At 40.9% G+C, this 25,899-nt stretch overlaps 2 protein-coding genes across 5 annotated transcripts in view; one reads left to right on the forward strand and one right to left on the reverse strand.

Annotated features, from left to right (window-relative positions):
• Positions 1 to 25,899, reverse strand: part of POLG2 (DNA polymerase gamma 2, accessory subunit) — a 45,445-nt gene that overhangs the window by 1,001 nt on the left and 18,545 nt on the right. For 2 of the 3 annotated variants that reach the window (XR_013991829.1, XR_013991830.1), the window contains exon 8: positions 438 to 623. Coding sequence is in view for 1 of the 3 variants with exons in the window: in XM_081027163.1 (XP_080883289.1) it covers positions 617 to 623 (7 nt within the window). In the remaining 2 variants the exon portion in view is untranslated. Of the gene's footprint in view, positions 1 to 187; positions 624 to 25,899 lie in introns of those variants that run through there. The other variant, XM_081027163.1, reaches the window with a different exon arrangement.
• Positions 433 to 25,140, forward strand: MILR1 (mast cell immunoglobulin like receptor 1). Of its 2 annotated transcripts, XM_081027164.1 has the most exons (9): positions 433 to 659; positions 11,921 to 12,202; positions 16,164 to 16,448; positions 17,385 to 17,495; positions 19,400 to 19,489; positions 20,002 to 20,058; positions 20,186 to 20,254; positions 20,671 to 20,750; positions 24,770 to 25,140. In XM_081027164.1, the coding sequence occupies exons 1-8, from the start codon at positions 572 to 574 to the stop codon at positions 20,721 to 20,723; spliced, it is 1,035 nt and encodes a 344-aa protein (XP_080883290.1). In that variant the 5' UTR covers positions 433 to 571; the 3' UTR covers positions 20,724 to 20,750; positions 24,770 to 25,140. The 2 variants fall into 2 exon arrangements, with proteins under 2 accessions (XP_080883290.1, XP_080883291.1); XM_081027165.1 differs by lacking the exon at positions 24,770 to 25,140 and having other exon boundaries at positions 561 to 659; positions 20,671 to 20,841.

Raw genomic sequence — 25,899 nt, forward strand, 5'->3', positions numbered from 1 at the left:
AGACAGCTGGAGCCCTTGTTAAAATTCAGAGTCCCCAGTACGTCTGGAGTGGGGCCTAGGAAACGCATTTAACAAAATCAGACATTTGTGATGCTGCCATGCTTGTGTGTGTGGGCTCTAGACCGTCAATATTTGCTTCCTGAGACTAAACCAAACTTCCATTAATTTTTTTTTTTTTTTTTTTTTTGGTATAGGCCAAATCCAGAGAGAGATGATCAGGTGGGTTTACAGAAAGACAATATAATGGTCCTATTTTTAACTTCCTTTTTCCCACTGTTCAACTGGCCATCCAGCCTGAAGTAGCAGCAACTTACTATCTCTCTCTCGTTACAAAACTCACTGAGGAACATGGGTCGGTCATACCAACCAGTCACATTGCGTCAAGCTTGGCTTGCTGTGACTTGGCGAAAAAAGAGGAAGTTCTTTGAATAACTCACCACCATGGTGCCTCCACGCCTCCCTTGCCCTCTTCAATTTCATTTGGGAGACTGGGGGGCCATTTGAACAGACTGCTCTTTGGGGCATTTCTCTTCTGTCACATCTAAGGCTTGCATCTCCAAACCAAACCGTGATGTGGAGAAAGAGTTTTCTTGTGTTTCTTCTCTCTTATTGGGCTCTAAAAGCTGCAATGGATAGTGAGAAAACGACAGAAACAAACAGTAAGTTTCATTTACTTTTCTCTTGTACTGGAACCATCTTCACCGAAACAGTGGATGGTCAGCTTCAAACATGATCATTCATAAGTGTTTCTGTGCTTAAATGAACAACCAAACAGTAAGTCTTTTCCATTACCTGCTGTTGAAAATGAAATGATTTTAGGGAGGGAATTGGAGTATCTTTCTTGAGACTTAGAGACAAAATATTGACATTGTTTTTACAATGAAATATTTCTTTCTTGCTCTGTTGTTTTTCTGTTGTTGTTTTTTTAATTAAAGTTTATTGGGATGACAATTGTTAGTAAAGTTACATAGATTTCAGATGAACAATTCTGTATTACATCAGCTATAAATCCCATTGTGTGTTCACCACCCAGAATCAGTTCTCCTTCCATCACTATATATTTGATCCCTTTTACCCTCATCTACCATCCTCCACCCCCTTACCTTCTGGTAACCACTAAACTATTGTCTGTGTCTATGAGTTTTTGTTTCTCATTTGTTTGTCTTGTTCTTTTGTTGTTTTGGGTTTATATACCACACATCAGTGAAATCATATGGTTCTCTGCTTTTTCTGTCTGACTATTTTGCTTACCATTATACTCTCAAGATCCATCCATATGGTCACAAATATTCCTATATCATCTTTTCTTACCGCCGAATAGTATTGCATTGTGTATATGTACACAACTTCTTTATCCATTCATCTATCGAAGGACATTTTGGTTGTTTCCATGTCTTGGCCACCGTATATAAAGCTGCAATGAACACTGGAGCATACTTGTCTTTATGTATAAACGTTTTCAGATTTTTTGGGTAGATACCCAGGAGAAGGATTGCTGGGTCATATGGTAATTCTATTCGTAATTTTTTGAGGAACCTCCACACTGCCTTCCATAACGGCTGCACCAGTCTGCATTCCCACCAACAGTGTATGGGGGTTCCTTTTTCTCCACAGCCTCTCCAACACTTGTTACTATTTGTCTTGTTGATGATAGCCATTCTAACTGGGGTGAGGTGATTATCTCATTGTGTTTTTTATTTGCATTTCTCTGATGATTAGTTATGTTGAGCATTTTTTCATATGTCTATTTGCCATTTGTATGTCCTCTTTGGAGAAATGTCTCTTCAGGTCTTCTGCCTATTTTTCAATTGGGTTGTTTGTTTTTTTTGTTGTTGAGTTGCATGAGTTCCTTGTATATTTTGGATAATTAGCCCCTTATAGGAGGCACTGTTTGCAAAAAACTTCTACAATTCAGTCGGTTGCCTCTTTATTTTGTGGTTTCTTTTGCTGTGCAGAAGCTTTTAAGTTTGATATAGTCCCATTCATTTATTTTAGCTTTTACTTCCCTTGCCTTTGGAGTCAAATTCATAAAATGCTCTTTGAACCCAAGGTCCATAAGTTTAGTACCTATGTTTTCTTCTATGCAATTTATTGTTTCAGGTCTTATGCTTAAGTCTGTCATCCATTTTGAATTAATTTTGGTACATGGTGACAGATAGCAGTCCAGTTTCATTCTTTTTGTACGTAGCTTTCCAATTCTGCCACCACCATTTATTTATTGAAGAGGCTGTCTTTTCTCCATTGTATGTTTTTTGCTTCTTTGTCAAAAATTATCTGTCCATATTTATGTGGTTTTATTTCTGAGTTCTCAATTCTATTCCATTTGTCTATGTGTCTGTTTTTCTGCCAATACTAGGCCATTTTGATTACTGTTGCCCTGTAGTATAAGCTAAAGTTAGGGAGTGTGATACCTCCGGCATTGTTCTTTTTCCTTTGGCTATTCGGGGTCTTTTGTGGTTCCAAACAAATCTGATGATTTTTTGTTCTATTTCTTTTAAAAATGCCATTGGGATTTTGATGGGGATTGCATTAAATCCGTACATTGCTTTGGGTAATATGACCATTTTATCTATGTTGATTCTTCCAATCCATGAGCACGGAATGTCTTTCCATTTCTTTGTGTCTTCTTCAATTTCTTTTAAAAATGTCTTATAGTTTTCAGCATATAGGTCTTTCACATCCTTGGTTAAGTTTATTCCAAGGTATTTTGTACTTTTTGCTGCAATTGCAAAAGGAATTGTTTTTTTCATTTCTTTTTCTGAGATTTCATTGGTAGTATATAGGAATGCAATTGACTTTTGTATGTTGATTTTGTAGCCGGCAACTTTACTGTATTTGTTGATTGTTTCTAATAGCTTTTTGGTGGACTCTTTAGGGTTTTCTACATATAGCATCATGTCATCTGCAAAAAGTGATAATTTAACTTCTTCATTCCCAATTTGGATGCCTTTTATTTCTTTCTCTTGCCTGATTGCTCTGGCAAGGACTTCCAACACTATGTTGAAAAGCAGAGGTGATAGGGGACAGCCCTGTCGTGTTCCTGAACGTAGAGCAAAGGGCTTCAGTTTTTCACCGTTAATTATGAGATTAGTTGAGGGTTTGTCATATATGGCCTTTATTGCGTTAAGGTATTTTCCTTCTATACCTATTTCATTAAGTGTTTTAATCATAAATGGATGTTGTATCTTGTCAAATGCTTTTCCTGCATCAATTGATATAATCATATGATTTTTATCCTATATTGTGTTTATGTGATGTATCTCATTGATAGATTTGTGGATGTTGAACCATCCTTGTGCCCCTGGGATGAACCCCACTTGGTCGTGATGAATAATCTTTTTAATGCATTGTTGCATTTGATTTGCTAGAATTTTGTTTAGGATTTTTGCATCTGTATTCATCAGAGATACTGGTCTGTAGTTTTCTTTTTTTGTGTTGGTTTCAGGGTAATGTTGGCCTCATAAAATGAGTTAGGGAGTACTGTCTCTTCTTCAATTTTTTGGAAGAGTTTGAGCAGGGTTGGTATTAGATCCTCTTTGAAGGTTTGGTAGAATTCACTAGTGAAGCCACCTGGTCCTGGACTTTTGCTTTGGGGAAGGTTTTGGATGACTTTGAATTTGATTCAATTTCGTTACTAATGATGGGTCTGTTTAAATTTTCCAATTCTTCATGGTTCAGCCTAGGAAGGCTATATGTTTCTAAGAACTTGTCCATTTCTTCTAGGTTATTGAATTTGGTGGCATATAGTCCTTCATAGTATTCTTGCATGATCCTTTGTATTTCTGTGGCATCCGTTATAACTTCCCCTTTTTCATTTCTGATTTTGTTTATTAGTGTCTTCTCTCTTTTTATCTTAGTGAGTCTAGCCAAGGGTTTGTCAATTTTGTTAATCTTTTCAAAGAACCAGCTCTTTGTCACATTAATTTTTTCTATTGTCTTTTTGTTCTCTATTTCATTTAGTTCTGCTCTGATTTTTATTATTTCCTTTCTTCTGCTGACCTTGGGTCTCATTTGTTCTTCTTTTTCTAATTCTTTAAGGTGTAATGTGAGGTTATTTGGGATTTTTCTTGTTTCTTGAGATAGGCCTGTAATGATATAAATTTCCCTCTTAAATCTGCTTTCGCTGCACCCCCAAAATTTTGGTAGAATGTATTTTCATTCTCATTTGTTTCTATGTATCTTTTGATCTCTCCTCTAATTTCTTCTTTGACCTGGTCACTCTTTAAAATTATGTTGTTTAATCTCCATGTATTTGTGGTTTTGCCTGCTTTCTTTTTGCAGTTGATATCCAATTTCATAGACTTGTGACCAGAAAATATGCTTGGTATGATTTCAATCTTCTTAAATTTGCTGAGGCTAGGTTTATGTCCCAATATATGGTCTATCCTTGAGAATGTTACATGTACACTAGAAAAAAAACATATAGTCTGATGTTTTAGTATGAAGTGCTCTATAAATGTTAATTATGTCCATTTCATCTAATGTGTCATTTAGGACTGCTATTTTGTTATTTATTTTCTGTTTGGATTATCTATCCATAGCTGTCGATGATGTATTTATATCCCCTAGTATAATTGTGTTTTGGCCCATTTCTCCCTTTAGTTCTGTTAGTAGTTGCTTGGTATATTTCGGTGTCCCTGATTGGGGGCATAAATATTGATGACTGTTATGTCTTCTTGTTGTATAGTTCCCTTTACCATTACGAAATGTCCATCTTTGTCTCTTGTTACTTTTTTCACCCTGAAGTCTGTCTCATCTGATATCAGTATGGTTACACCTGATTTTCTCTGGATACCATTTGCTTGGAGTGTCAATTTCCACCCTTTCACTTTGAATCTATGCTTGTCCTTGTAGCTGAGATGTGTCTCTTGGAGACAGCATATGGTTGGGTTTAATTTTTTGATCCAATCTGCTACTCTGTGCCTTTTTATTGGTGAGTTCAGTCCATTTACATTTAGGGTGATTATTAATATGTGAGGATTTCCTATCACTTTGCTTTAGTTTTCTGGTAAGACTGTCTCCATTGTTTCTTTGCCTTTTTGTTGTTGTCTATTATTTCTGTGTGGTGATATTCTATGATTTTTCCCTCTGTTTCTTCTTTTATTACAGTATATGTTTCAGTTCTGGATTTTTTTTGAGTAGTTACCATTAAGTTTATGTAAAAGAAAGTTTGATATTTAGAGTATTCCATTTTCTTCAGCATGCTTACTTTCTCCATTCCCGTATTCCAGTTCAGGCCTTTACTCTCTCCCTTTATATGTTTTCGTTGCCACAAATTGTCCCTGTTGATGGTAGTCGAATAGCCTCCTTTAGTATTTCTTGTAGTGCAGGTCGTGTACTAGAAAATTCCCTCAGCTCTGTATGTCTGGAAAGGTCTTTATTCTTCCTTCATATCTAAAGGATATCCTTGCTGGGTATATTATTCTTGGCTCATAATTTCTCTCTTTCAATAGTTTGAATATTTGGTTCCACTCCCTCCTGGCTTGTAGAATTTCTGCTGAAAAATCTGATGGGCTTTCCTTTGTAGGTTACCATCTTCTTCTCCCTGGCTGCCATGAGGATTCTTTCTTTGTCGTTGATTTTTTGACAGCTTCAATACAATGTGCCTTGGAGAAGGCCTGTTGGGGTTGAGGTAATTAGGTTCTATTTGCTTCTTGGATTCGAGGACCCAGTTCTTTCCACAAGTTTGGGAAGTTCTCATCGACTATTTGTTTGAATATACTCTCTGTTCCCTTCTCTCTTTCTTCTCCTTCTGATATGTCCATTATTCTTATATTGCTCTTTCTGATGGAGTCAGAAAGTTCTTGTAGAGTTCTTTCAATTTTTTTTTAAGTCTCAAGTCTCTTCCTTGTTCCATCCGTGTCATTTCCAGGTTTCTATCTTCAATGTCACTGATTCTTTCCTCCATCTGGTCAACTCTACTACCTAAGATAGCTATTTCATTCTTAATTTCTTCTATTGAGTTCTTAATCACCAGAAATTCTATTTGGTTCTTTTTAAAAATTTTAATCTCTTTGGTAAAATGTTCATGTTGTTCTTTGATTGTGTTTCTGAGTTCATTAAACTGCCTTTCTGTGTTTTCCTGCATCTTGTTGAGTTTTTTTCAGAACTGCAATCTTGAATTCTCTGTCATTTAATCACATATTTCCATATCTTTAAGTTCATTTTCTGGAGACTTTTCACTTTCTTTCTGAGCTGTCTTGTTGCCTTGGTTATTCCTGGCAATTAATGATTTATTACTTTTCTTCCTAGACATCTACAGGAGTGGGTTCTGCAACAGGTTGATAAGAAGAAGTCTTTCTTTTTGTTTTCCAGTACATGTTGGTAGAATGTTTCATTTTATCTCCGACTGAAGCCTTTTTTTCTCTCTTACACTGTAGTGTTATGTTTTCTCTGCACTATTCCAGCTTCTCACACAATGGGGGGATTCCCTGGAAGGCAGGCTTCTCCTGGGTCATAGGGTGCCGCGTCCAAGTGGGGATGCGGAAGGCTTTTGAAGTTCCAAAGGTCTTTCTGCACCAGATTGAGAGCCCGTGTGTTTCAGCAGCTCTGTTTACTCCTGCAGGGATCCGCCGCGATAGGTGGGGCCAGGGGCGGGGTGAGTTGTGAGAGGTGGCCCAGAGCAATGGCAGTAACTACCACCACAGCCCGTCCTGTTTCCACAGCTCCCTCCCCTTCGCTGGAACTAGTTGTGCTGCGAATCTGTGTCTGAGGACCACAGTTCTCAGGACAGCAAATATTCTGTTCTTTTGATCTGACACTGCTATTGTTCGGCTTCTAGCACTGGGCAGGTGGGGGCCCGGTGAGCTCTGGGAGGGTAGGGAGGGGGCAGCTAGTCTCAGTGCCTAAGGCTTCCGCTCTCTGCAGCAATGAGTGCTTAAACCACCATTTTCAGTCTTCTTCCCTCAGTCTTTGCTCTGAGGTCTCTTGTCATGGGAGGCGGGCTGCGGCACCTCTGGTTCTACTCCCCACATAAGAACGCAGGATATGGCTAGGCTAAAAAGGAACACCAACGGAGCCATAGATAGGGGAATCATACCACTGTATTCTCTCTGGCGGCCGGTAGAAACACACGCAGTAGTAGCCACACGTTCTGCAATCTGCCATTCATTCCTCTGCCTGCCAACCAACCAACCAATCAACGCAGCACCACAGTTACATCAGTACCAATAGGCTAACCAGTTACAGTTGATGGCCAACCAATCACAGTTGATGGTCATTCACTACCTGAGTCAGCACCTCCCCACGGGAGGCCGAGAGCCTAGAAACTGCTCTCTGAGAGCCTGTCCCCACATCTCTGCTGTGAGCGTTGGGTTCAGCCCTGTTATATGCTGTCCCCTCAGCCCTGTGGGCCATAAACAGAGCCCTAGCAGTCCAAGTTCTTCCCTCTCCCGCAGCTGCAGTAGTTTCTGGATGCAGCGAGCTCAGAGCACTGAGCTAGGTCTGCGTCCTGCGCCTGCGGCTCCGTCTCCGCACTTCTCCCTTCCCTCCTCCCCCGCTCGCACAATTTGCCCACCTTTAGGTGAATTCAGTAGTGAGCCTCTTCGTCTTGCCTGTCTGCTGTGCAGGGAGTCCTTTGTGGAGTTATTGTTGTTCAATTTGTTGTAAATTTCAAGGAAGATTTCCAGAGGCTCACCTCACGCCGCTATTTTGATGACCACTCTGATGCTCACTCTCTTTGTTGTTTTTTAATTAGAAAATCAACACATAGTTGCTATAAAATAATTCAATCAACACTAAAAATATATATTAGGAAGCACTTTTTCATCATAAAACTAGACTAAGCAGGGTCGTGTACCTAATCGTGGTTTTACTGTTTCCCAGCTGGCAACCTGAGTACATGAGTCAACCACTTGAAGCTTAATGTTGTTCCTCTGTGACATGGAGTTAATAAAAGCTCCTATCCAGGATGGCTACTGTGAGGACTGAGTGAGACAAGCTATGTCGCTCAGCACAGTACCTGGTGTATGGTGAACCATCGAGAAATGCAGCCCAAGGTTGTTGTCAATATGTAAAGTGTGAAACTTCTGTTACACCCACTCCAATCCAGAAGCAAGAGCTATTAATAGTCTTTCTCTTCAATAGTGAGTAAACAAATTCTTCTGTGGCTTGTCCTTTTTTAGTTTACAATAAATCACAGACATCTTTTTAAGTAGTAAATGTACATTTAGCTTGTTTTTCCCAATAACTGCATGGCATTTCATAATATGAACTCAGCCATAATTCACTGAGTGTTCCTGTTTTTCTTTTTTTGTAATATAAACAATGATGCAATAAACACTATTGTACAAAACATCCTTTATGGACACATGAGAGTATGAGAGCATCTCTGTAGGATAAGATCCTAGAGGTGAAATTGACAAATCAAAGGGCATATCCATTTAAATTGTTACAGATGCTGCGAAGTTGTCCTCCCAACTCACTGAAACTGTACATGGTCACCAACTGTGACCACTCACTCACATAGGTGAATATGTTTCCCCATCTCTTTTCCAAAGGGGATACAATGAATTTTTTAATTTGTGCCAATCTGATGAGCAAAAAATAATCTCAGTGTTTTAATTTGCAGTTGCTTCATCACTCGTACAGTTGAGCATCTTTTTCATAGTTCTTGACCCTGAAAGCTCCAGCCTTCCCATGTAAAGGAATTTAGGGGTGGCTATCTTGTTGGAAAGAGAGGTGAGGTCTTGTCTTGAAGCTGAGCTTATACAAGACCAGAAAATGTTAATTGTCCAGATCAAAGAGTGGAAAGGAGGTGGACAGCATTTTTGAGTGGTCTAAACCCCTCTTCCACCCAAGCCATCCTTTGGCCCCAGCACTATTTAATGGCCTTCTCCATTTCTTCTTCTGGGAATTACCTATTCATAATATTTACCCATTTATTTGATTGTGTGTCTTTTCTTATTGATCTGCTATTAGTTCATGTGTATAAAAAAAATCCTTTGCTTTCATTTATGTCTTATTTTTTTCTAGGCTGTCACTCATCTCAATTTTGCCATAGATAAGTTTAAAGTTTTAGGGAATTTTTTCAATCTTTTCTTTCCTTTTCTTTTTTAAAGATTTTATTGGGGAAGGGAAACAGGACTTTATTGGGGAACAGTGTGTACTTCCAGGATTTTTTTTCCAGGTCAAGTTGTTGTCCTTTCAATTGTAGTTGTGTAAGACGCAGCTCAACTCCAGGTCCAGTTGCCGTTGTTAGTTGCAGGGGGCACAGCCCACCATCCTTTGCGGGAGTCAAGGAGTTGAACCAGCAACCTTGTAGTTGAAAGCCCACTGGCCCATGTGGGAATCAAACCGGCAGCTTTCGGCATTAGGAGCATGGAGCTCCAACTGCCTGAGCCACCGGGCTGGACCCTCAATCTTTTCTTTATGGCTCCTATTTAGTGTGTCTTACTTGGAAGACCTTTTCTTAGCAGGTGATATAAAAACATTTCTCTGTATTCCTCTTCATTCTTTTATAGTCTTATATTTTTACATTAGATTTTCTGATGAGGGTGAATTTTTTCCCTTGGCATTTTTAAATAACAAATACAAACACACTAGTTATCAAAGACTATTGGGATCATGTCTAAAGGACTCAGAAGCTGGTTTGGAGTGCTTCCCATGGCCAAAAAATGGAGCAATAAGAATACTAACCTCAATGGATTGAAGCTCATTAAGTGCATTTAAATCTAGTTCATAATGATTCGTAAAGAAAAATAATAACAATAAAAGAAAAATATCTCACAATTATAAGATGCTACGAAACCAATTCATTATTTTCAAAACTGGTCAAGTATTTATTCTGCCTTTTCTATGCTAACTGTATGTCAGTGTAACCAAAGAGTTGACAAGGACTAGTTCCTCTACAGATAATAAATGAAGAAGAAATAATAGAATTAGTATATCACATTTTGTAACCTCTAATGTAATAATGCTGCAAAGTGATTATTGTCAAAACACACTAACAAACAAAAAGAGAGATAATCAGACATTATGTGCCTCTTAATGGAAGGACACACTACCCCCTGTGATGCATTCTTGATAAATAAAAGCTAATTTGAATCAAGCCTCTGGACAAGGGATAGAGTGAAGTGGTAAAGGATACCATGGGAATGTGACCATCAAAATCTGGATCATGGAAAACTACAGAAGAAACAACTCACTACAGGGCCAGCCCGGTGGCTCAAGCGGTCAGAGCTCCGTGCTCCTAACTCCAAAGGCTGCTGGTTTGATTCCCACATGGGCCAGGGGACTCTCAACCACAAGGTTGCCAGTTTGACTCCCGCAAGGGATGGTAGACTGTTCCCCCTGCAACTAACAATGGCAACTGGATCTGGAGCTGAGTTGTGCCCTCCACAACTAAGACTGAAAGAACAACAACTTGACTTGGAAAAAGTCCTGGAAGTACACATTGTTCCCCAATAAAGTTCTGTTCCCCTTCCCCAATAAAATCTTAAAACAAAACAAAACAAAAAAACAACTCACTATAAATTGCAGGGTGGGAAAAAGAGGTGGAAAGGTCTATAGATCTTAAAAGACATAAGAAACATATCAATTGCAACCTATATAATTTTATTAACCAATGTCATCCCAATAAACTTAAAAATAAATAAATGCAAGGTTTCTTCCATTACAAAGCACATGTTCATGTAGCCAAAAAAATGAAAGAAGAAAATAAAACAAACAACAAAAAAAACACATTAACCAATTACAATGGACCATTTTGAATCCTGAAAAAAAAAGAATCAGACAATTGGGGAAATATGAACACTAACTAGATATTTGATAACATTTTTAAAATGTGAATTTGCAGGTGTGATAGTGGTATTGTTCTGTTTACAAGAGTGCTTATCTTTTAGAGGTACAAACTATTAACGTCCTCCAGCCACAGATCACGAAAGATACAGGAGTAATTGAACAAAGTTGGGTTTTGGGAAAAAATGCATACCATAGAATGCCGCAGCAAGCGGGTGTTAGAGAGGTCTAATGAGAAGATTTGGACCTGTTTGAAGTGATTTGGAAAAATATTCAAAGCAGCAGGCTTTACTCTGGATTGGATTCTTTTAGGAAGTGGAGATAATGATATGATTGGGTATTTTAATAATTCTTATCTAAAAGGCAAAAACAGAGCAAAGTAAAAGCTGTGACTGATAAGGAAGCAGCAGTCACTTAGATTAGTCAGTTTAGGAGCACTTGTGGTTGTGTTTGTGGGGTGGACAAGGTTCGTCTGTGTTAATCTGTGTTCAGACTTGATTATGGAGTCATCTTGCTTTTGTCTTGATCCACCAGGGTCACCAAGTGGCCTTGTCTGGTATTAGTGTTCTAGCTGTGAGTGACAGGCCAATTCCTAGCCAGGTCAGTTCCCAACGGTCAGGGGCTGCTTTTCGTTCTCAATACTGAAATGTATGGATGAAATCACATGCAGTCTGGGGTTTGCTTTAAAATAATGGAAAGGGGTGGGGGCAGGTGAAACACAATCGACCATGAGTTGATAATTGTTGAAGCTGGGTGATAGGCCCATGAGGGAGCATGATACCTTCTCCCCTAATATTATGTTTAAAAATTTTTATTTTCCAAAATAAGAAATTGAAAAGAAATGATGGACAAAGCAAGCCATTAGACATAATGTTTGGTCATAGAACCTGGAATTTTAATATTTCTAAGTCAGCATAGCCAGTATTTGGAGAGTGCACTTCAGGCTCTTACTGGCAGGAGAGGTAGCAAGCACAAAAGATTTTGTCCAGGCTACCCATCTCTCACTGGGAGAGGCCTCTGAAAACATGAGTCTTCCTCACACACTGGTCAGCGTGGCTGTGAAAGTAAGAAATGCCCCCCTTAGGAAGTTTCGCCAGGAACACCATCTTGACCCACAAAATGTGGCCAGACGACCACTGAGTGATTAACAAGTAACATTAACAAGAACTCTCTCTTGTGTTAGCTTGTTTTCCAGAATTCACTTCTCCAAATTTGGGCTCAAAAACGAATGTAATCATGAAGGGTCAAAATGTATCTCTAATTTGTTCCAACCAGAACAAATCACTACAGATCACCTATAGTTTGTTTCGGCATGGTAAACACTTAACAACCAGGTGTGGAAAAGGTGAACCCGTGACTTTTAACCTAAGCATCACAGAAGACGAGGAGTTGGGACCCTACAAATGCAAAACCAATGTTTCCAACTGTATAAAATACAGTCACGAGTTTAACTTCACATTTGCCGGTAAGTAGAGCACTCATTCCTTGGGGCCCTGAAATCTGTGGGACTCTTCCCCATTCTACAATGGTCAAGCCATTCCCCTTATGAGCATTCACTCAAGAGCCTGGAAAGTATGTCACTGACTTCTTTATTCTTAATAATTCCATTTCACTTTCTCCTCCAAAGACTTTTGGCTATTCCAGATAATAATAGGATGTTTGCCTTCGACAAAAAGGCTTATATTGAAATCTTTTCTAGATGCTTTACTCTAGCATTCCCATCAGGTAGGCAAAAACAACTTTTCCTCTGAAGATTCAAGTAAGAAGTCTTAGAATCGGTGTTGGACCCTGTGGCAAGGGCCTTCAAAGCCCAGGTCTTGCCCACATTCTTCCCTTTGCAGTGACCACCCACCAGGTGCCCCATCAGCATTCTTGCCCAACCACATTTTATAACTGCTATATTTTTCTCTCCCATCTTCCCCCACTGAAGACTCTCACAACATAGCACTAATGGGCTCCTCTATGAAAGTGACCTTGGTAATGACCTCCTGGAAAAGGGAGAGAGGGCTTCCAGGTGATACTTGGAGTCTTTTAAACATAGGCACCCCGACTTACTGATCAAATCTTTGACTGATACTCTAGGTCTAGGCTCTCCACATGTGGCTATTTAAATGAAAATGAGAAGAAATAAAAAATTCAGTTCCTCAGTCTCATTAGTCACATTTCAAGTGCTTAGTAGCCACAGGTAGCTGGTGGCTACAGTATTAGATAATCCAGACAAAGAACATTTCCATCATTACAGAAAGTTCTATTGGACGCCTCTGCTCGAGGTCAACGGGTCTTAGCTTTTTAAGTTGTAACCGTTTTAACAATCTAAGGATAGAGATAGATACTTTCCCTGAGAAATACTCATAAGACTTTAGATGCAAATTTCTGCACAAGGCTTTAGGGGATGCTATGGACTCTGGATTAGACCCACCATCTTAGGACAATTTTGAACATAAACTGAATAGAAGCCAGAATTGTAAAAGAAATGTGAAGCAGGGGATGGGGAAAACCCCTGCAAACATGGGACATAGTGGATACTTTGAGGGCAGCACCCTGACTGATAATATTCTCAAGTGGTCAGACTCCTGCTGGACTGGGCAGCCTGGTATTGCAGAAAGTACAATGGAATGGGCATCAGGGGACCTGTGTACCACAACTTTGGATATTCCATTTACATATACCTTAGATATATCTCCAGTCCTCAATTATTAAAATATAAATTGAGAAGATAGGCGATGTGACCCTGACATTGTCTAATTTTAGCTCTGGGTGAGAATCTCAGTGCACAGTGGATAGAAGCGGGTGAAGAGGGTTGGTACTTATTTAGCAGGGAAAGCATCTGATCGCCCATCAAATCACTGAGATTCAATGGGAGAAAAGATGGCAAGACTCACCAGTGATGTGGGTTTCCTCCCTTTGGATAACAGGGCCCTACACACTTGCAGTGCATCACTTCCGTCTCAGCTGATTTATCAACTTGATGGCTGAAGCCTTAAATCAACTGATTAAAAGAACCCCAAGTCTTCATTTCCTGACCTTCTGTCCCATAGATATGTATAAAATCTTCCCGCATCCTGCCTTCCAAGTAAATGCACAAGTTTCCCGCCATAAAACTGCATCATCTTCACGTAGGTCAGATTAATAGATAACTACGGAGTGACTACCCTGTGCAAGTAATTGTGTTGGGTACTGCCGGGGTTTTAATGATGCCTAAGACACAATCTTGTTCCCAACCCAATCAGGGGTATGAGCCATGAACACAAATTCATTGATCACTGATTCACTCCTAAAATGTTTGATGACATCCCAGATGTGCCAAGGCCTGGGTATACGTTAGTTTCTGCCTGGTGGAACTTATAGTTTCATTGGGGAGGCAGAAAACCCAAGTGGCCAAACAAATCCATAACCACTAACTGCATTGATGTTATAAAGAAAAAGAAACCGACATGATGATAGAGAGAAGCAGTAGACGGGGGAGGATCTACTCAGGGTAGACTTAGGGAAGACCTTTCAAAGAGAACGACATTTAAGTAGAGCCCTGAAGGCTGAGCAGGAGTTAGCTATGTGAAGAGATGGGGAAAGAGGGATCTAATTAAGGGACAGTCGCCTATGCAGGGGCTCCAACTTGGGAAAACAATTGGCTGGCTGGGAAGGCCTGCATGGCTGCAGGTCAGATGAGGGGAGTGTGACTCCAGGTGAGATTGGCCTATGATCCAATTTATCATCCTGGGAGTTAATTCAATCTAAGTGGGTCAGAGCGGATCATGTTGGGGATTGGCTGGGAGGCTCTTGCAGTCATCCAAGAGGCAAACAAAGGTGGGGATGGACAGAGGTGGATGGGGTCAAGATATATTTTAGAGGAAGAAACAATAGGAATTGCTAGATGATTAGACTTGGAATCACAAGTAGTGAAGGTGAGGAAGGAATCAAGAATGACATCCAGATATCCACTGTGATCAGCTGATGAGGCGTGGTGCCATTGAGTAAGACGGACAAAAGCAAAATAATGGGGACATGGGGTATAAAGTTTGGGTTAGGCAAGATGAATAAGTTCTGGAGATCTGCATTGTACAGACAGTTAACAATACTGTATCGTGCTCCTAAAAATTTAAGAAGGTAGAGCTCCTGTTAACTGCTCGTACCACAATAAAATGAATGAATACATTTTTTGAAAGAATAGGATTTTAATATGAGTATGTTTATTTACCTACTGATCGATTCATTAACTAGCAGATTAACTACAGTGCAGTTTCAAACAGGTTATGTTTGAGGTGACCATGAGACATCCAAATGGATCATGTAATGAGAGGTGGAAAAAGCAATAATATAAGGATGAGACCAAGGGCTAGAGGAGGCGGGGGTGGGGGGGGGGACCACTTCTGTCTGGAGGATTTAGGAAAGGTCTTATGAGGAAGGTGACAACGGAATGAGCCTTAAAGGACTCTGTGAATTTTTAAAAAATATAACTGGTTTATTGCATAGGAGCAACTCCCTTGCCCGGGTCACTGTGATGCTGTAAATGCCCTTTATTAGTCCTGTCACAAACTCTCAGGAACGTTTACACCTTTCCAATCAATGTAGATATCAATCCTTGGTCCACTTTGAACCATTCCTAGCTCAGAGAGGAGTCCATGCTCTCTGCCTCCTCATAAAAGTTTCAACTTCTTCCTGAAAATTGTAGGAGGTAGATTTTCAGTTCCATAGGAAGAATGTCTTATTGGTGCTATTCCCAAACACAGCTGCTCTCTGAGGCCACCACCACTAGGTGCCACTCTGTCGAAAGACGCTGTCATAGGGATTCCTGCTCAGGGAAGGAGCGGCACAAAGAGACTCTAAATTCTTTTCTTTGATTTTACTTATACTTTGGTCCCTGCATTTCATTGTCTCTGTGCCAAATTAATATTGTAAAAAAAAACCAATTTACTTGGAAGTTGGCCCTGGCTCTGCCCTTTACTAGCTGTGACCTTGGGTGAGTTTCTTAACCTCTATGAATCAGAACTGACTCGGGTGGAATGGGTGTGACACTCTCCACCTTGCAATACTGTTGTGAAGTGAAATGAGATAATGTGGGAAGCAAGCCTGGCACGTGATGAATACTCAACAACTATCCTTCCTTTCCTGTAATACTTTTATTAATGAATTATACACTAAACCATATAGCTGGATGCTCTAACTAGGGTCTGACCTGACAGAGCCTATCAGACCCACACATTTCCTTTGAGAAGTTCCCTTGAATCTATTTATCAGGGTTACTTCCTGCTTAGCCACATATTCACTGGCCTTTCCCAATGGGCTGCAAGCTTCTTGACTTCTCAAGAAGGGCGTCATTCACCTTTGGATCCACAGCCAGGGACAGAGTAGGGGTTCCACCCATGTTTGTGACTGAGTGAGTAAACCTAATCTGCCTATCCCTGTAACATGTACTTTCATTTTTCTAGACCCAGTGACCACGCCAGTGCTGAATGTTAATGTTATTCGAACAAAACCGGACCTATATATGACACTACACTGCATCTCATTCAATGGCTCTCTGCCCATCAATTATACTTTCTTTGCAAAAGACATCGCCATGTCACCCGTTATTTCCATGTATGTAAGGAAGCCTGCTGAATTTAATTTAACCAAGAACAACACTGGAGAAGTGGAAGAATATAGCTGTGAAGCTAAAAACGCATTGCCTAACCATGCAAAATACAGTCAAACCTTCCGCATGCCCTCAAAAGGTACCTGAGCTCTTTCAATAGAATCTGGATTTGCTTCCAGAAACTTCTACCGCCTGACCACTTCCCACTTTGGCCACCTGCACCCAAATGCCTTTCCTTTGGTAGGATCCACACAAACTCTGGTGGGGTTGCTTTCTGCAAAAACAAACAACAAAAACCATCCCAGGATAGCCGAGAGGCTGGGGCAGGAAGGGACCTTATTGCAAGACTGCCTGACTTGACCCTGCTTCCTGCCTTGACCTTCCATTGCCTGGGTTCTAAGGAATCACATTAGAATTTGCATCTCTCTTGGAGTTGCCAGGTCTCTTGATTTTCTTTTGCTTTTCATTGTTTTTAATTGAATCCTAACACCGTGCTTGCCCACTTGGCTCCTTATTGCCCCACTGCCAATGCTTGGTGAGTCTAGACTTCCAGTACCACCCTTAGCTTGAGGCAAAAGGAGCCCCAAGGAGGAGTCCAGGCAGCCATGGGGATATGTCCACCTAGGCCTACATCCCTACTTTCCTACACCACACTCTGGGTACCTGGACCTGAATTCCCTACCCAGTCAGATCAGAACCCACCTTACAGGGCTCACGTAAGTCTCTTTCCCAGCTCATCTTCCCAAGGGTAGACCACAGTGAGGAAGTGAGTATTCCTGGACCCGAGTCAAGGTTGCTACTTATGGAGGGTATGCATGGCATTTGGACATGCAGGCTGCGGGGGTGGTCTACATGCAGGTGAGGCCCTTTAGAGTGCAGGTCCGAGCCTGGGTGGGAAGAGGGCGAGGCCGGAGCTGGGGCTGGCTCCCCCCATGCTGCCAACTGTCAAGAGTTGCAGGTGTCCGTAAGTGTGGGTACAGGACACTGCCGTGATTGCCCTTTCCAGAACACTTCACACTCAGTGTCATTGGAAAAGAAAGCTGTATGGTGACCAGTGAATGCTGTCTTCTTCCAGGTGGAGACAGCTGTCCTTTGTGCCTGCAGTTACTGCTTCCGGGGTTATTACTGTTGCTAGTCGTAATAATCCTAATTCTGGCATTTTGGATACTACCAAAGTACAAAGCAAGTAAGTTCTTCAGGAGCTTTACCATTGTTTTCCAAGGGTTTTGAATACAGACAGCAGGGGAGAGGGTGAGGAAGAAGGGAAAGGAGAATCAGAAATGAATACAAAGAAAATGAAAGGGAAGGAAATTCTGCAAAAGGGGAAGGTAAATGAAATACTTGTTGCACAGTTCACATGCAGGATAGTTCCGGTTTCTCTGGGAAGAACTCTTCTTATTTAGACCGCTCATGGGTATGTGGCCTGTGCAGTCACACGGAACGCCGTGCTAAGAGCCCCACACTTGGTTTAATGCTGTGCTGTCACTGTTTTGAAATTCCTAATACTTTTTTTTTTTTACTTTTTCTAAAATTACTTTTAAAATTGTGGTAAAATTATATATAACAATAAAATGTACCATCTTAAGCACTGCTAAGTATACAGTTGAGTAGCATTCAGTGCATTCTCCTTGTTGTGCAACCATCACCACCATCCATCCACAAAACTGTTCTCATCTTGCAAAATTGAAACTCTGTTCAATTTTTATTTCATTATTATTTCCCTCTCCTCCTGGCCCCTGGCAGCCACCATTCTACTTTCTGTCTCTGAATTTGACTCCTCTAGGGACCTCCTGTAAGTAGAATCATACAGTATTTGTCCTTTTGTGACTGGCTTATTTCTCTTAGCTTAATGTCAAGGTTCATCCATTTTGAGCATGTGTCAGAATTTCCGTCATTTTTAAATCTGAAGATTATTGCATGATAGATATGTAGATATAGATATACAGATATGTACACTTTATGTATCCGTTCATCCATCAATGGACTCTTGGGTTACTTCCACCTTTGGGCTATTGTGAATAGTGTGCTATGAACATGGGTATACAAATCCTAAGAATTTTTTAACAAGAGGCACCACATTTTTACTTTGCACTGAGCCCTGCAAATGATGCCAGCTCGCAACGGCAACAGCTTTGCCTTGTACTTTTCAGGCTGGTTCTGCCACTCGGAGGGTGCTCAGTACATGATGATAAACCAGAGCGTCTTTCTTTCCTGCCGCCCCTTAGCAAGCCCTAGTTATTGCTTTTCACGATTCACGTCTTCTGATCACCTCTAGTGAAGATTTCAAAATGGCCTTTTAATTGGGCACACAAGTATGGAGGCCTTTTCCTTGGGCACACAATATCAAGATTTGTACAAAAGACAGTGTGTGTCTCAGCACTGGCACCCACCACGAGCCAAGGGGCATTGGGCAGCCTCCTTCGCCTGCCTGAGCCTCAGCATTCTGACCTGTAGAATGGGGCTACAGAGGTACTGTCACAACTGGGGAGAGAACTGAGTGATAAATGTTAAGCTCCTGTGTCTCCCTCCCCCTCTAGAGAGTTATAATTCAGAGAAGTCAGAGGCTCAGTTGACAGGTAACTTAAAAACAGGTGTCAAAATTTATACAGCTCTTACATTTTTCTTTTTTTGCACATACCACATCTATTTTTAAAACCTGTCTCCCCTTCCTACGAGAAGCCCAGGGTTTTGCAAAAGCATAATTAATATTCTTGACTAGTGGCCATGGCTAAATAGAACTCAGCTGGGGAATTTATTGTCTCTTAAAGATGTTACAAAGCTTTTTACAGACTGTTCTTTTCAGCAAAGGAAAAAAAATGCGTCTCTGGCCATCTCAAGTATAATCTGACAGGCAAAGAATGTCACTTGCAGAGCTGGGAAAATAAATCAGGATGGCTCCTGGCTTGGAGAAGCAGGTCCTATGGACTCCTTGCTGAGTCCATAGTTTCCCTTCAGTAGACAACACTTAGACCATTGGAGCAGGTCATTCTTTGTTTCAGAACTTTGGGGGATTCTGCTCCTTGGCAGAGGAAATGAGAAAAATGTGGCTAAATTGGTTTAATTTAATTAATTCTATACTAATTTATGTAGGAAAAGCTATGAGAGATAAGGTGCCCAAACACTATGGAAATACACCCATGGAAGCTGGAATATATGCAAATATCTGTGAAAATCAAGCAGGTAAGAGAACTTTGTTGGGTATTTTGATTGGTTTAGGTTTTTACCTTATTTTTTAAATAAGTCATACAGATACATGGGTAAAAAATTGAAGAAAGCATAGAATACAATGTCTCCCTCCCACTCCTGATGCCCAGTTCCATTTTCCAGGGTCAACAACCAGCTTTTAAAATCCTTCCACAGACAGTCTATGCATAGCAATGGCAGCATGGTCATAGACAGGCCACTCTACACCTTGACTTTTTAACTTTAACAACATGTTGTGGAGATTTTTTTTTTTTTTAATATCAGTAGGGAATGATCCATACTGTCCCAAGGCCTTTATGATCACCTCTTAAAGCAGGCATCATACGCTGCTTTATGGTAAATAGACCCATGACCTTGGTCAACAATAAGAACCATCCCAGCCAACGTTGATGGAGGGCCAGCCACATTCCAGGCATAGGGTTAAGCAATTTACCTGCTCTATCCAACACAAACACCACTAACTCCCAAATGATGTTCCCATTTTACAGATAAGGAGTCTGTGCCAGACTTGGAACCAATGCCATGTGTTTCCACAGCCCAAGACGGTAAGCGCTCTCTGCAAAGTCCCGAGGCTCCACGCCATTGCAAGGGCCGCTGGCTAAGCCACTGCCCTCAAATGATCAGAGATTGGGCTTATAGGCCCAATAACTCCGTCCCTTGTCTTTTGCCCAGAAACCGGACACTCCGAGGAGATGCATTACGCCACCCCCATATTCCAGGAGGTGACACCAAAAGATCATGGTGAGCCACAGTTTGGGATAAGAGAGGCTACTGAATGAGACAGTGGTCCCTGTGAGGCCACCATACTCCATGGCCGTAGGAGCCCACAGATGGGGGGTGGACGTAGGCAATACACACACCCCAGGAGACCAAGAGCAACCAATACTACAGCTCCTAACAAACCTCATCAGGGAATGGGTGGGTGGGGAGGAGAGAAGGATGTGACAGAAAGAGCATCATATAAAACATCCAGACAGGACGACGCAGGGGCATATCTAAACCATTTTCAAGAATCCATTACTTGAGATAGTCTAGGAAAAAACAGTTGACACTTGGTTCTGTTGGTCCACCCAGCTACTAAAATAGGATTTTTTAAAAAGAGACTCTATGGCTTTATACCCTAAATTTACTAAATTATTTTCTCGTTTATATTTCAGAAGCCTGTAATGGTGGGAAAACTGGGTATGTCTATTCTGAAATCATCTTCTGAAATTTAAGATACAAACTACATCTCAGGGTAAGATGATTTTTAGAAAGCTGATTGACATGAAGGAAAAGCAAACTTGATTGACACTGTAAAATGTCTTTCCTGGTTACCTAAAATGAATCACTGCTTTTCATGATCAAACACTGTTCCTTTGGACCATTCAGATACCTCTAATCCTGTCATCAGACAACAGTTTTGTCAGGTGGGAGCTGGCTGGTGACAGTTTTTAAATGCTTTTGCTATTTTTAGGCATGGCCCATCTTCCCCATTTCCATGTCATTTAAAAAAGAATTAACTGTCAGACCACTTTGCTCTTCAGAAGTGCATCCTGAGAGCACGATGATCATGTTTCGGGTTTTCCCGCCCCCAGGCCCACTGGAGTTTCAGAAGCAAAAGCCACATCTAAATTCTAAAACAAAAATTAGTGACCTTGAAAATATGTCTGAAGAAAGCAGTGCCTGCAGCCACCGTGAGAGGAAAGCAAGATTACTCAACAAGTACACGCTTACTATTCACTGCCATTTAAATTTGCTCTCAGATTTTGGAAGCCTGCAAAAATATTTATATTGATGTTCATGGACTAACTGTTGTGTGGAGAGAACAACCCAGAATTGAGTTGCGGGAGGAGAATGGGCTCAGTTTCCTAAGGCGGTTGTAACAAATCACCTCAAACTGGTGGCTTCACACAACAAACTTCTTTTCTCACAGTTCTGGAGGCCAGAAATCCACACTCAAGGTGTCAGTAGGAGCACATTCCCTTCAGAGTCTGTAGGGGAGGACCCAGGCTTGCTTCTTCCGGTTTTGGTGGCTCCTCCTGGTGTTTCCTGGCTCACGGCTGGCAGCATCACTCCAATCTCTGCCTATGTCTTCACACGGCCTTCTCTTCTCTGCCATTCTCTTAGAGGAACACTGGTCACAGGACTTAGGAACCACCCGGATAATCCAGGATGACCTCATTTCAAGATCCTTAATTACAATACATCTGCAAAGACCCTTTATCCAAATAAGGTGGCGTTCACAGGTTCCAAGCATTAGGTCACGGACCGATCTTCTTGGGGAGTCACCATTCAGCCCATTACAGGGGACAAATGAGAGAGAGAAATAATATCTATGTCATGGAGCTGCTGTGAGAATTAACTCAGGTAACAAATGTAAAGGGCTTCGGACAGGGCCAGGTATACAGTAAGAACTCAAAAAAAGGCTAGCTATTCATAGTAGGGTGATGCTTATTCTGAGTCAGGTACCTTTAAGGTACCTCCAGAGACTTAATCTTTAAGTCTCTGAGGTCATGAACTTGGTTACTTGGCCACCACTGCTTCTTCAGGTCTTAACCTGAGCCCCTTCCTGAAGCAGAGCCTGAGGCAAGGATGCAGGTTGTTTACATGGGAGGTCATCCCAGGGAGCAGGAGTGAAGGCCCAGGGAGAGTGAAACAAAGAAAGAAAAGAAGCCAACACAAGAGGTGCGGAGGGGCTAGCAAATGAGTGACCATACTGGTAACTGGATTTGATCCTGTTAAGACCTTCCAAGATTTTGAAGTCCAGAATGCCTCTGAGTTTCACAGCATGCCCTGAATCAATAGCCTCTCGTTTTCTCCTTGCAGAACTTCTAAAGCAGTTAGTAGGCGCCAACCTACTCCACAATCCATCTGATTACCATGGCCTTGTGCCTTTCAAGTGCTAGAACGATTGCATAACCTCGTGCTCACTAATCTGCCTTGGCAGGGGAAAGTCTTAGGAATGGTGAAGCTGTGGCGTGTGAAGGTTATCACCACCCCCCTTACCCCAGTGACAGAGCCCCTGTCATCCATCCAGGGCTGCTTTCCAGGACCTTCTGATACCCAGTCTTATCCTAGGCTAGGCCTGAAAGCAGAGCCTGAGATAAGGCTTGTGCAAATAATTTATTTGGGAGGTGACCCAAGGGAACAGGTGTGAGGGACTGAAGGAAAAGCCAGTGCAAGGGTGTTTTGCTGAGTGGGGCACTGCTGTGGGCACCGGAGACTTGATCCCACGGGAACCTGTTGAAGAGAATTGTCCACTTGGGGACGATAGTGAGAAGCATTTATCCATTGGCTGGGGGTCACCCCAGGAAATAATGCACCCCCACTTCAGGGCTGTGCATGTGGACATTCCAAGCTGGCTTCCACAGGCGTCTCACCAGGGCCCTGCAAAGACCCAGGGCAGAAAATGAGTAACAAAGCTGTCAACACAGAGTGAGTGAAGCCTCAACTGCAGCTGGAATCGGAGGATGTGACGCAAGATACAGAAGTGGCTGGTCAGGACCTCTCACCAGTTCCTTTATAAGCACTGTAGTCATGACAACAGGAATTGCCCAATTCCAGGTCCTGTCCAGCACTTTGTGGACCTCTCCTCACGGAGACCTCCCAAGAGCTCCCTCCTCAGCCAGTGCCACCTTACCCCCTGCACAGACACTCACCCTCAGCCAAAGGCTTTGGAATTCAATTGTTTAGGAAGGAAAGAAGAGGAAAAGAAGAGATCTACTGGATTGTCATTTCAATGTCTACTTTTTTTTCATGTCTAGAAGTTTCACTTTGGTTCTTTTTCAAATCTACATATTCTTTAAACGTTCTTTTTGTTGTGAAATAGACCACACATTATATGAAGATGCATAAAAATGTATACATAGTTTAATAATTATATCAAATGAACACTAGTGATGGAATGTCACCCGCAGCCCAGAAGCTCTCTGCACAATCCCATCTCTCCAACTTAACTACTCTTTTATGGAACATTTAGGATGTCAGTTCAGGGCTATTACAAATAACGGGGCTGTTCTTCCACTGTGAACATGTCCCCTGGTTTCCAGGTGCATGCCACTACGAATATGCACAGGAATGGAATTACTGGGACACGGGGTGTGTTTATCTCCAGACTAAGCTGACAGTGCTGTCCTATTTTGCAAAGTGCTTCTACCACTTTTTCATTCCCACAGGCAGTATGGAAGTTCCTTTCTTACATCTTCACCAACACTGGCACTGCCTGTTCGTTTTAATTTAACCATTCTTGTGAGTTTATAGTGGGATCTCACTGTGATTTTAATTTTTGCTTTCCTGATGACTAGGAAAGTTGAACACCTTTTCCTGTATTTATGGGTCATTTGGATTTCTTCTTTTATGAAGTTTGAGGCTCTTAGCCTGGTTTTCCACGGAGGTGTTTTGACTTTTTCTTATTTTTTAATAGCTGTCCTCCTACTTTATAGCTTGATTTTTCACTCTTTTAATGGTACCTTTTGATGAAAAGAAATTTTAATTTTAAGAACTTAAAATTAAATTTTAATTTTAATTTTAAGAATTTTAAATTTTAATTTTAAGAAATTTTTAATTTGTCTACTGTGATTAGTGTTTGTTGTGTATGTGTGTCCAGAAGAAGAAATATTCTCTCGACTCAAGGTCACATCACTGTTATCCTGTATGCCTATCTACTAAAGGCTTTTTCAAATGTTCATATACATGTGGGTTTCTTTCTGGGCTTTTGATTCCAACTGCATTGTTCTACTTTTTTCTCGTGTCAATACCATACTCAGGTTTTAAATAAGTCTTGATAACTGCAAGAGCAAATTCTCCCACCTTGTTCTTTTTTAAGAATGTCTTAGCTATTCTTGAACTTTTGCATTTCCATATAAATTTCAGAACTAGCCTGTTATTTTCTTAAACAAAAAAAATTGCACATAATAGCGATTTTGACTGACAGTGCATGGAATTTGTAGATCAATTTGGGGAGAATTAATATTTTTTTACAATATTGAGCTTTCTGAACTACAACTATCTCACCATTTGTTTGTATCTTCTTCAATTCTCTCAACAGTATTTTACATTTTTTACTTCAATTCTCTCAACAGTATTTTATCATTTTCTACATAAACATTTTGCACCCCTTTTGTTAGATGTATTAATAGGTATCTGATATTTTGACTCTAAAGTGAATTGTATTTTTATTTCATGTTCTGGATTAATGCAATTGTTTTTCTTGGTTGACTTTGTATCCAGCGACCTTGCTAACGTCTCTTCTCAATTTTAATAATTTACCTGTAGATTTTCTTACAATCTGGAGACCAGAGAACTACCGCTGCTACTGTTACAGTTGCTGCCTGTGTCACAACTGCCTCACTCCCGGAAGCTGGAGCCCAGAAAGGCGAACGTGGACCTTTGCCACAGCAGACATTTGCTTCTCAGAGAAAACCACCTCCCTCCCTTCCACTGTCCCACACATGTGCATCTAAGTTGGTAGATGATATTCACAGCCATTCCCTGGCCGTAAGGGAATTGTAATATTGATAGGTTTCTGACCCACCATATAGGAGGGTTATGACGTGATTTATGAGAGCCATTGAAAATATCTACCACACTAGCCCAAATACCAATCATGACTAAGGGTGAAATAAAGACTTTTTAAGATAATGATCAAGAAGGCGGTTTTCACATCACACGTTCTCACTGAAAAAAACCACACGATATACTCGATGGAAAAGGAAATCGAATACAAGAAGCACGTAAGTAAACATGTATGAGAGGCTTGAAAACATTATCAAGTGACCATTATTTTGAAAGCGCAGCATTAGAATATGGATGGACAAGTAGAACTCGGGAACAGGACAGGAAATCCAGATGAAGATCTAAATACATCTGGGAATTCAGTATTTGGAAACTATGGCATTTTAAATCAGTGGGGATAAGAAGGATTATTTACTATATTGTAAAAACTTGAGGATGACATTTAAAAAGTAAATTGGGCCCCCTACTTCATTCTTTACAACAAAACTAATTTGAATAGATCAAATATCAAAGCACCTAAAAATGGAGTCTCAGAAGTACTAGAAGAAAACAGGAGGGATTTAAAAATAATCTTTAAGAGGGCAAGGTTTTTCTAGGTATGACTCACAATCTAGAAGACACAAAGGATTGTTAAAATTAATTAGTGAAACAGAATAACTAGGGGGGAAATATTTTGAACCCTCATCTCGGATCAACTATGGAGTTCCGTAATATATAATGAGCTTTTACAAATCATTAAGACCAACAATCCAACAGAAAACTGGAAAAGGGAGCTACATACAGGATGACATCAGTGCAGCACAAAAACCTTGTTGGAATGAGGAGTTGCCTATAGGTGTATTCTGACCAGCTGCCCTTTCTGCTCCCAGGGCTGGTGGAATACAGCCTAA

Source organism: Rhinolophus hipposideros (genome assembly GCF_964194185.1).
Source record: "Rhinolophus hipposideros genome assembly, chromosome: 20".
In the NCBI taxonomy this organism is placed as follows: Eukaryota; Metazoa; Chordata; class Mammalia; order Chiroptera; family Rhinolophidae; genus Rhinolophus; species Rhinolophus hipposideros.